We start from the raw sequence: 12736 nt of genomic DNA, 5'->3' as shown, positions 1-12736 counted from the left end.
ATTTTAATATTACAAAAGTTTTTTTTCTGTTTGATCACATTCTAAATTATTTTACCAAATTCTCAAAGAAATTGAAATTAGATTTCCTTTCGAACGGTTCGTGATAATGTAATAAAGATATATTCATCATAAAAATAAAACAATCAAGCAATGACGTATGGTTCAATGAAACATAATTATTACAATTAGTGTATTTTAAATTTATAATGTAGCATAAATAAAATTAACGATAGTATAGTTTTATGACTGCAACACATAAAACTTGCAAAGTTGTCACGAAAGAGCTGAGATGATTCCATGACACATACAACTTACTATTCATTATTTTCTTATGCCTTTTACACTGTAATAATGCAGTGTGGTAAAACATGAGTTGTTTTGAAATATAAATCAGTACAAGTATTAAAAGTTGTTAATGACGCTGAATTTTCTGTTGCAGAGAATTACTGTATTCACGCCAGCCACAACTTGTGCAGTAAACAAATTTTAATTAAAATATCACTCAAACAATTAATAAATAACTACTTTGTGTTAGGAACAAAGTTTTAAAGTTGTGAACTTTATTAAACACTTTTCCTCGCCAATATTTCTATTGTTACTTAGTACTTAAGTACTATCTCTTTTGAAAATAAGATGAAATATTAAAACCAACAACAGTGAAGAAATCAGCTTAGAGTTATAATAGTTTAACAATGACTTACTTTAGTCTGTATCAGCTAAGCGCATTTGCTTTTCTATTTTGAGGAGGTTTTAAAGAAATATAACTTCATTATTTCGTAATTTATGAGATTGGAATAATGATCCCAACTCGTAGTTCATAGGTTGTTAAAGAGTCTCATTCAAAAATCTCATTTCGGAAGGTTGAAGAGTTTATTTGGCACAAAAACAAAACAAAAAATAATTACACTTAGTGTTTAAAATTTTGTGCGTTTATTTTTGATTTCCTTGTGAAAAAGTGAGAAGTTTAATAACGTTATAATATTATATTAGTTCCTACATTTATATTGGTAACTATTGAATCCTAATAATGTTATAAATTCGCAAGTCCCTTTGCTTGTTTGTTTTGCTATCACGCGAAAACTATACAACCGAATGTATTAAATTTTACAATTTAGGGTCCCTGGGATGAATATAGTCCTATTGTTATTTCGAAAGTTCCTCCGGGCTACGCCCAGCTTATCTCTATAGCAGTTAAATATCACATATTGGTCTCCAAATTTGCGAAATATAAATTAAGAGTCTGTTAAAGGTAATCAACCATGTGTATAGGTAATTAACCATGTGTAAACACTGTTTTACGACATCACGGCCATATATTTAAATAATTTAACCAATATTTTCAATTTTTACACTTATAGAGTGAAAGCATTGAGTAAGTTTGACTGTAATAACACTTATTTCATTATTTCGTGACAACAAGGCAAGCCAATTAACTTATTCTGTATTTTACTTGATGATCAGCATTGTGAATGTGTGAATATAAGTATTGAATATGATTTTATTAGACATTGTGGCACGGCATATTTACAGTAGCTTAAGGACCAAAAACGGAAATACTGTGCTTTAGCTTGATTAAAAAAAACATTCGTTTTGTGACTACAATTGGAGGAAACAAGCGAGCGCAGTGAGTGAGTGCGTGTTATGGCAAGTGGAATCACAAAGCAATACACGAGACAGTAAATGCAATTTTTATGTCGAAAAACTTTCGAGGGAATATTAGCATCCATTTCTCACTGATGGGGTATACGATACTAATTAGGTACCATAAATACTGGTATAATTCCTAGACTGGACCGAGGAATTAACGAACGCGGATTGGGAAGCAAGAACACGTAATTTTACTGTATCTTTACGTAGTGACGATAACTGTCATAATGCAAGTATTAAAAATGTTTTAGTACTATTGATGTTGATTTTTGTTTTAAATTTTTAATAACAAAACCTATACCCATAAAATTTAGAAAACTACCGTTTTGAATCCATTAAAATAATTATATGTAGGTCTATGTATACTGTTTCTCAGGGAAAAAAGGTAACTTCAATTTTGCGTTGTAAGTATAATTAATTAAATAAAATTAACTAGAAGTGCAAAACCCGAAATAAGAATTATTCGAAACTTTGCACAAATTCTGATCCAATTAATAATTATACACTGAAAGAAGAGTACCTGACGTACGATATATGACTAATTCCATATTTTAAATGTTATAGGACCCTATTTTATTACGTCACAGTTGTTTTCCCTGAGGAAGCTATGAACTTTGACTTTTGAGTTCCTCTACATTAGTCTAAAATTGTGGAAGCTATTCAATCAAATACACAGGATGTTGCATAGAAATTGCGGAAGAAGCCGCGGGTATATGCTGGTACTTATTATAATGGCGATTCTTTTTGTATAAAAATAATACAGTACTATATTAGTATCATAGTAATATAGTAGTAATATAATTCTTCAAAATATTCACAAATGAAATAATTGATGGTAATTTATTGTTATAGTTTATTTTTATATTGGCATCAATAACTGTAGAGAATAGCTTTAGCTTTCGGTAAAATGTGTTCAAAGACAAAATTAGTGATTTTATTCTTCATTATATACGTAAATAAAATATATATTTATTTCCTGAAATAACTATAGGAATCTTATCAATTCCGGTATCGTGTTGCTTTGGAAAGACCACTAAATCATCAGCATGAAGAAGATAAGTTACATTATGTTTTACTTTTGTTTTTTAATGTACTACGATTTTTGCTTTAAGACTTTTGATTTTTAATGCGTTCTGATTTATTTTAATTAAATAACCAATTATAATTTAATATTAATTACAAAACAAAACAATTACGTTTAATTAAAACGTAATACTTCTCAATGTTAAAGATGTAAAAGTCAATCTTTAGAATATTAGGTGGAATTTATTATTAAGTATTATTTTTTGTTTTGTTTAAAATAATAAACCATTTTTTATACTTGTTTAAGAAATGGGTGATTATTATATAAAATATTTATTTCTAACGGAATTAGAATGTAAACCTTTATTTTTGTGACAATAACGTATAAATTTATTTATATTTTTTAACTTCGTCCGACAAGCGCGTCCAAGAAATTTGTTTAGAAATGATATTGGAACTCTTTGTTTCCGTCCTTCTCATTTCCACGTATTTTATTGATTTATTTTCTTTAATAAAACATATGTTGTTTAGGTTTTAGTGTATTTTCTGTTTTGTTACTTAGTTCCTAAATACTTATGTTTCCCAAATTCAAAATAAAAAAGCCATCAGAGGAAATATTTGTATCAATATTCAACTTTTCTTTAAAATAATCACATTTCTGTATGTAGTATTGTACAGGAGTATCGTCTCGGCCAAATTTCGAAATTTAAATGACCAATACTATTAATATTTCTTTGTAAGTACCCAGAGTGTTCTGCGTCTACAATAAAACCGCCGTCGTTTCATTAATTCTTGAGAAGAATTCCTCGGTGATTCTTTGGGAAATATTTCCTAAATTAACCAGTACATGTGACAGTTCCCCAGTAGCTCAGGAGGAAAAAGTGCAGTTTGTGCGAGAACAAAGAACAAGAAATTCCGGTGAGGTCCGGTTGTGCAATGAGAGGGGGTGGCAGGGGGAGGGGAGGGGGTTGGTCGATGGCAGCAACAGATTGTGCCACAGGTAGCCAAGCCACAGACAGACGGACACGGACACTTACTGTTTCTCTTGGCGCTCATGTGGCCGTAGAGGCGACTCAGGTCGATGGCCATGACGGTCTGTGGCCAGGCCACGCAGGCCACCGCCAACACACAGGCCAGTAGCAGTCTCAGCTGGAGCGTAGCGCGGACCATGTCTGGAGCTGGAGGAGGAGACGTCTGGACTGGTCTGACTGGAGGCGTCCCGACGCGCCGGCGCCACCCCCACCCCCCTCAGTGTCGTGTGGGCCACCGCTTCCCTCTATGATCTACCCGATATCAGGTTACACCAACGCACTGAGGAAGGATTACGTTTCGACTATTTCCTTAAATGGGAATACAATACTGTTACAAGCCCTCAACATTTGTTAGTTTTTAAAATATTCACTCGCATTTCTAGCCCTACTGAATAAAATATTTCACCCCACAATTTAAACAATGTCAATTTGGTTTTATTTCTTACGTTTGTAGAGTTTCAGACGTTAAATATAAGTTTGCAATACGAATTGAAAAACAAAATTCTCGGTTTTTTAGGTACTTTAGAGAACATTCGATCAAAATCACTTTATCACAACAAATAGTTAGTCAAACAAAAACATTTCATTTGCAGGATTTTCATCTCCTTTTGTTTCAAAGTGAAAAATATGATCTACAATAGTCATTCACACTCAATGACTTAGTTACGAAGTTAATATGCATTATAAAAGTACAATATTATACAAACTAAAGGCCTGGTCTAAGCATTGCTAAGATATTTAGGCCCCTTTGTTGACTGAGATGGCTCTCCATAGCATAACAGAATTGCCTCAAGATTTTCACGGTATAAACCTGAAAACTTAGGTCATAGTCATGCTCATTATTGCCCTACCGTGTCTTATAATGCGTGTATACTCTACAATAGTGTAAATAAGTAGCTAGTTTTATTCAACTTATATTTACATCTTTATAGCTTTAAGATTTATATAATATTACAAACAATGCAAAGTGGTGCACTGAACATTGATTGTGCAACTCAGTTCGCGGCTGGATAATATGATTCGGGAGGACGTCATCCACATGATTAATCTTGGACTGACACTACACAGTCAAATTAATTAATTAATACAACAGTAGATAATGGACCACTAATTAATATTGTCATTGCAATCCATATTTGTAGTGCAGTCATATAACTCCGAGTACATAAACGTTCCCGATGTTTTGACATTTAGCATTGATTGAAATTATTGCTCATCCTTTGCTTCTTCATTCTGGTTTCTTTCTTTTCAAATGGCATTTTAATAGATTACACCACACGTTTTTTAAGGAAAATCTGTCTAAATGTATTCACAAATTTTTATTGCCCTCTCCGGGAATCGAACCGGGACCTCTCGGTTATAAAGCCGCAGCGTTACCACTGTGCCACGGTGAAGGTCAACCACATGTTTATGTATTAACCATTTGAGAGCCAAAGAGTCCTGTTAAGTATTTGGTTGTGAACGGGTGGATTTTGATGTTAGACTTATTTTCAGCCTACACTTATAATCAGCAGTGGATTTTACGTAAAAGATTATTTATAACGATAGTCAGTCTAGTCCAGTAAGAAGGTTCCGTCTCATAAACGTGTCTACACCCGGGAGCAGGTGCGACCAATAGCAACGTGGTACGTCGTTGCTGTTGCCATATCTTCTCACTCCCTGAAAAAAACAGTTCTTATAATGTTCTTGTTTTATAGTTCTGGATGGAAAAATTCCACTTAGCTTCTGTTGCAAATTCTTAATTCGACTAAAGATGACATTTTAATACAAAAAATGTATATCATCGCCTTAATATTGGGTCTAAAGACATGATTTTTTTACCGAAACGTAGGCCTTTTCAGGGGTTTATATAGCATCTGATTAAGAACAGCTCTCATATATTTTCAGAGAGATAAGGTTAAAGACTGAGCAATTCACTGAGCAAGTATCTGCCAAGCGGGAGGATAGTTTTGCAACGCATATCTCTGATTGGATAAGGCTAAGTGGCGGCTGTAGAAGCCACGCCCCCCATCTGTCTTCTTTGCTGCACTCTCGTGCACTTTTCGTGTGAATATGATGTTGCTACAATAGTATTGGGAAACATCATGGAAACATATTCAAAAAATGTATTGATCAGATAAAATTGGGTGTAAATTAGTGAAATTGAGCTTGGTATAGGTAGAAGATATGTAGCGCTCCCCAAACCCCTTTTGGGCAATTTTACCGGGGTACGGGCTCCGCCACACTTACTTTACCGGGGCCCGCCAAATTTGGTTAAACCCTGGCTCTTCCATCAATCGGGTATACTAGAAGACCAGTAGGAGACTTGATGACTGCCTGCCTATGGTATTCTCCAATCGGTCCAATTACCAGTCGGTTTTGTCGAAGCCTTCTAGATAATCTAATAGAACGCAGCTTCTGACATGCGGAAGCCCTCTGGTTTTATCCATTTAACCAGGAGGAGAATACTTTATGTATGGTGAAGAATGTTGGATGTTTGGGGAAGAATGCTTGATGTCTGGTGAAGAATGTTGGATGTCTGGGGAAGAATGCTTGATGTCTGGTGAAGAATGTTTGATGTCTGAGGAAAACGCTTGATGTCTGGTGAAGAATGCTTAATGCTTGGTGAAGAATGCTGGATGAAGCATGCTTGATGTCTGGTGAAGAATGCTGGATGTCTGGGGAAGAATGCTTGATGTCTGGTGAAGAATGCTGGATGTCTGGGGAAGCATGCTTGATGTCTGGTGAAGAATGTTTGATGTCTGGTGAAGAATGCTGGATGTCTGGGGAAGAACTCATGATGTCTGGTGACGAATGCTGGATATCTGGGGAAGCATACTTGATGTCTGGTGAAGAATGCTTGATGTCTGGTGAAGAATGTTTGATGTCTGAGGAAGAACTCTTGATGTCTGGTGAAGAATGCTTGGATGTCTGGTGAAGAATGCTGGATGTCTGGGGAAGAACTCATGATGTCTGGTGAAGAATGCTGGATGTCTGGGGAAGCATGCTTGATGTCTGGTGAAGAATGCTTGATGTCTGGTGAAGAATGTTTGATGTCTGAGGAAGAACTCTTTATGTCTGGTGAAGAATGCTTATGTCTGGGTGAAGAATGCTGGATGTCTGGGGAAGAATGCTTGATGTCTGGTGAAGAATGCTGGATGTCTGGGGAAGAATGCTTGATGTCTGGTGAAGAATGCTTGATGTCTGGTGAAGAATGCTGGATGTCTGGGGAAGAACTCTTGATGTCTGGTGAAGAATGCTGGATATCTGGGGAAGCATACTTGATGTCTGGTGAAGAATGCTGGATGTTTGGGGAAGAATGCTTGATGTCTGGTGAAGAATGCTGGATGTCTGGGGAAGAATGCTTGATGTCTGGGGAAGAATGCTTGATGTCTGGTGAAGAATGCTGGATGTCTGGGGAAGAACTCTTGATGTCTGGTGAAGAATGCTGGATATTTGGGGAAGCATACTTGATGTCTGGTGAAGAATACTGGATGTTTGGTGAAGAATGGTGGTTGTCTGGTGAAGAACGCTTGATGTCTGGTGAAGAATGCTGGATGTCTGGGGAAGAATGCTTGATGTCTGGTAAAGAATGCTTGATATCTGGTGAAGAATGCTTGGATCATTTAAAAAAAATGTCACACATAACTTTACGTATAGAGTTTTAAATACTATATACAATTTAAATTAGTGTTCGGCTGGTCTGTTAGTAGCTAAATTAAGTAAACCAATGAGACTATAGCACTGCCTGCTTGTAATTGATGATATAACTATATAAGAAAATTCAATTTAAGTGATAAGATATTGTTAACAGTATAAATTCGTGATTATTAGCGTTCTTAAACTAAACATATAATCAAGGGTCCTTCAATAAATATATGCCTAGTTTACGATCCTCCCAATATCTGTATCCGATTTACTTAAATCATTTCAACTAATCTCTTAACAATTTTACAATTGTTGTTTATGGATTTGGGTGTGTTCATTATGTTAATTGAATATTTTAGTTTGTTGTAAGTATAGAAAAGAAAAACCTGTGTTATTTTGACACTTATATTGTATTGTTATGTAATTGTTTGTTTTATAAGATTGTACTGGATTTTAGGCGTAAATGTAAAAGGAAATATTTTCTTCTAAAACATTGTTATTGTTCTAATATAAAAAATGCATTGACAAATATTTAAAAAGGAATATAAATATTTTTATTGTTTACATTTACAATTTCTGTAGTATATTCCATTAAAACCGCGTTTGATAAGATAGCATTACAGTACATCTACAACCAGGAAAGAACAAAGTAACATTTATCAAAATCTCAAATTCAATGAGAAGCTCGGAGTGAGACATGAAATAGTGGTAAAACGTGAGAAGCGTGGGTAAGAGACTCTTAGAGGAAGACCGATGTAGTATGAAAAATACAATAGATATTTCATATTTTCCTGGCTTTTCTGCTGAAAATTAGGAACTCCGAAACGTTCGTCTAATAATTTTTCTTTTAATTCGTTCTTCGATTATAAAAGTGTAATTTACCTGCATGTTTTCAATTTATAAATAATGTAATTTAAGGTAATCAAAGAAACAATCAATTAAATAAAACGTGGAATACCTAAATTATCAAGTATATTAAATTCGTCGTAGTTAAATAATAATGTATATCTCCCAGTATATAATAACCAGAATTTGGAATTCAACATCTAGGTTCAATTCAAATATAAAAACATTTTTGCCTAAATTGATTGTGCTTACTTAATCTAGTGTACAGTATTAAATGTGCAATCGCCACTATTATTCTTTACTTGTGAGAGATAAGTTATGTTTATAAAGACTCATTCTCTTATATTACCTCTTCTCTCGTGTTGTGATTTGGGATCCATCTTTCTCAATTTTCGGAATCAGGGCCAAATAAAAGAATACGTAGAATCCAAATGTGCATGACACAACGCGTATGATTTTATTTTCACTAAAATACATTATTTTTACTCTCTGCATATGCATTATAAACACAACACACAGTATATGTAAGTTACATAAAGCAGTTGTAAATTCAGTTTCAAAAAATTAAAGAACCTAGTTCCGTGACAAAATTTGGAGCGAAAGGATCAAAGGTAACTCCGATCACACCACTGAGTAACGAGGTCTCGGCCAATCACCTCTTCGGCTGAGGACCACCAGATCTTACTGAGTCCTTTGAAAATTCTTTCAGAGCCACTTCATCCACTTACTCTTTATATACTCCAGCTTCATAGAAATATTATTGACTTTATTTTGTCACCTATCATACAATGTTTGTAATTTGTTTGTTACAAATGTGATAAAAGAGAATATTATTCGTACCTTTATTATTGTATTACATAGAGAGAATGGGCTATTAGTTCGTCTTGTGATTGGCGTCCGCTTATCAAACTGGTGTCAGCCTAAGAGATTAGTGTCCGTCTACGAGATTGGCACCGTTTACAAGATCGATTTCAGTCTATGAGATCGATTTCAGTCTACGTGATCGATTTCATCTACGAGATCGATTACAGTCTACGAGATCGATTTCAGTCTACGATATCGATTTCAGTCTAATGTTATATAATTTAAATATTATTGTTTAATAATAATATTTAAATCTCAAACAATAATACTTGTTGTTTGACATTTAGAGACGACAGCCACATGTAAAATTGCCTTTCCTCCTTTTTCGGTTTAAGGAGTACCGATGGTCGAGCGGCCTAAGACGTCGGACTTTGGATCTGATTTAGAGATAGCTCAGGTTCAAATCCTGCCTGTGACCTTTGCACTTTTATCAGTACCATCGACCTTGTACTGTATGGACTCTCACCTTTATTCTGTTTGATTAAAACCCTACACAGGCCAGTGGCCCATGAGGCTTTAAAAAAATTAATTGCGAAGAGACGGAAAAGTCTTTTGGTTTATTCTTGTAATTTAATTCAACATGATTATCAAATTTGGGAAATTGTAAAGGCTTAGTCTGTTTTTAATAATTCTGTTCTTTAAAATTTATATTTTATTGACCAAAAACTTTAATTAAATTAAATAGAAAAATAAATTAAATAAAAATAGTTAAATTTTAAAAAAATAATTAATTAATCGATTAATTTTATTATTTAAATTTACTTTACTTTTTAAATTTATTTGTTTTTGTTTTTTTTTATTGTTGTTTATCTGTTGGAAGGTTTGGAATATTTTCTCCTTGGGTAGTCACATGTCGGCAGTCGAGTTAGGCAATGAAACTCGGAAAAAACATTTTTACAGTTTTACGAGTTGAGCGCTCGCTCCTTACACCATTGCCGCTTCCTCTTTACTTCCGGAGTATCAAGTGGAAGTGACCATAAACGTAAAGCATCTCATTCTGACCCAAAATTGGCCGTGAACCCTTTTTGTGAAGGATTTGACGAGGTACTTGATCTTCTTACAGTTGTGATTCCACGTATTTGTGCATGTCAACTTAGACCAGATCTCTGAATATTTAAAAAATCATTTTCGCTTTATCACTTTACACATACTACTGTTATACACAAGGTAGGAGTACGCCACACGCAGTGATTCAATGCACAATTTCAAGCCTATAGCTCATTTTATTATTGAACGACAGACAATCATAAAGAAATGAAATTTTACATCCATTGGGCATACAAAAGAGCTACCCAACGACGCTCAGCCAAATTCCATGGTTGTACAATCAAAATTATTGAACGCATTCTTTGCTAAGTGAAAATAAAGTTTCATGCAAAATTCAGGTCTACAGTTTAACTCTTTCTCGATATATCTTGTCATATGCTTCATTCACAATTTTGATTCATATCAAAGTTCTAAGTCAGTCAATCTACTAAAAGCTAAATTATTTTTACTAAATAACTTAATACTAAGCATATTATTCATTTAAGTATATGATATTTTTAATCTTAAATCTAGTCATAATATTTTGTTGGATGTTTGATAGCTTTTGAAATATTTTTACCACCCCAAATTGTTGTTGCATAATTCAAAAAAGGTATGAAAAAAAGCTTTCTTCTTTTCCAACATATAACGGTTTAAGAGATTTTAAATTTGTTTTCTACATGTTTATTTTGTTGGTTAAAATTTAAATTTATATCTATAATAAAGACTAAATACTTATAAGATTCTACTTTTTTTAATGAGCAATTGCTAGCCTGTCTTTGAAAAATCTACGTACTCCGTTTTTGCAAATTTAAATTTTTATTGCAACCTACTTTGAATTTTAGCTGAGTCCTCGTTTGTGTTTTTTAACAACTAAGGCTGTGTCGACTGCAGAATGTACTAAATCTTCGTTTAAATTTAGATTGTACTGCTGTTAATCTAGATTAAAAACAAATAAGGACCAGGACAAATTCATTGAGGAACACCACAGGAGATATTTTTCTAAATTTGAAATTTTTTTGCCGATTTTTGAATTACAAAATTTGTTATCAAGATAGTTACTGATTAAGTCTAAAATCTTACATCTTATTCCTTGTTTTTCTATTTTGTAAAACCATACCTTAAAATATATAATATAAAAAGGTTTTTAAGTTCAAAGAAAAAACTAGTGTGTTTTTATCAATGCTGTTAACAACTAAATCTATTGCTTTTTCTGTGGTTTTGTTAATTCAAAAACCGTAATGCTTTCTTGACCACAAATTGTACTCTATTTTACCAAATAAATATATAATCTCCCATATAAACATTTTTCAAATATCTTGCCAATTATTGGTATTAAACTAATTGGTCGAAAATTAGATGGATCTGATAAACTTCCGAATCTTTCTAATCATTTTTAAAACATTTTCTAAAAACACCTCTTCAAAGACTAAACAACTATTTGTTGCAGTGGTTTGGCATGGAAAGAAGTAAGGCATGGTCATGCCGCTGCTTCTCGAGCAGTTTTGCCAAAATGTAGCACAAAAATACTCTGAACAAATTCTTCAGTATTGTTTATAAAACGTATTTTAAAAGTGGGTTACAATGATCTTTTAACTATATTTTGTTTGAAATTGAATTGGCTTCCTCTTTTTCCCAAGAATAGTTTTTATGATTGAGTTGTTTTTTCCAATTTAGATTGTTATTTGAGACTTTCTGTTAGAAATCTTCCTAAAATGTATGAATTTCCTACATTATTTTATAGAATTATATATGTGTATATATATATATACAGTATATATATATATATATATATATATATATATGAAATTTCGAAATAGAATTGCTCACACCGTGTTAGATTTTGGATTCTGCCATGGTTTTCAACAAGCGCAACAGTAAATCGAAATCCAGTTTCTGTGACATTAAAAGAAACAGGACACGTAAAGATGACTGACCATTGCTATTTCTATTATTTCCACAATCGCACTACCTAATATTATTGAGTTAACCAATTTACATTGCATTTGCAAACGTCATTATCAATTGGTTTAAATTATTAGCTTCAACGATCATGCACCGGCGTAGTAATCATTTTCACAATTATAGAGTACAAGACCAGTGATCAATTAATGACGCTAATTAACGAATCAGGCGTCCTGTGAGGCTGGACCTAAAAGGGGTTTTAATCCAATTTAAATAGCAGCTGTTTTGGTTGAAGTGCTACTCGGTTACATATTTCAAAGGTACTTTAACAGTCTATCAGTATAATCCTTTAGATGGCTTTGAAATTAATATTATGTAACACTTAAAAAATCGTAAAACAGTTTTACAGTTCACTCTAACGCATTAAAATCGTGCAGGTTTACATAACACGTACAGCATGCCACGGGGGTTGACGACAAGTTATACGAGTATTAACCCCACTGCATTCGGTTTTATCAGAGGAACATTTTTAGGCGGCAGGTGTGTGTGTGATGTTTCTATATCGTTGCTTCAACATGAGAACTGAGCGACGATTTTAACATGCAGTAAAGCAATCACACCAATACTTAAGTGGTTCGGATCCTGTGTTAAATCAAACAAAATCAACAGCTTCAACATATACAGTTTCCTAAACATATTCACTTTCCTTCTCCATTTAATTAAATGATCAAAAACACACCACTGTGAAATGGTATAAGTAAATTGTT

The 12736-nt window shown here is 33.5% G+C and overlaps 1 protein-coding gene across 1 annotated transcript; it reads right to left on the bottom strand.

Annotated features, from left to right (window-relative positions):
* Positions 1-3501: 3501 nt before the first annotated feature.
* On the bottom strand, positions 3502-3878 carry LOC124361339. Its single transcript, XM_046815389.1, has one exon. The coding sequence runs from the start codon at positions 3838-3840 to the stop codon at positions 3502-3504; it is 339 nt and encodes a 112-aa protein (XP_046671345.1). The 5' UTR covers positions 3841-3878.
* Positions 3879-12736: the final 8858 nt, after the last annotated feature.

This window comes from Homalodisca vitripennis, chromosome 4 (assembly GCF_021130785.1).
Source record: "Homalodisca vitripennis isolate AUS2020 chromosome 4, UT_GWSS_2.1, whole genome shotgun sequence".
NCBI lineage: Eukaryota > Metazoa > Arthropoda > Insecta > Hemiptera > Cicadellidae > Homalodisca > Homalodisca vitripennis.
Note: the sequence above shows the minus strand (reverse complement) of the source record. Positions and strands in the feature narration are given on the sequence as shown.

Excerpts from the sequence above, each read along its gene's own strand:
- LOC124361339 (XM_046815389.1), bottom strand. The coding sequence starts at position 3,840 with ATGGTCCGCGCTACGCTCCAGCTGAGACTGCTACTGGCCTGTGTGTTG.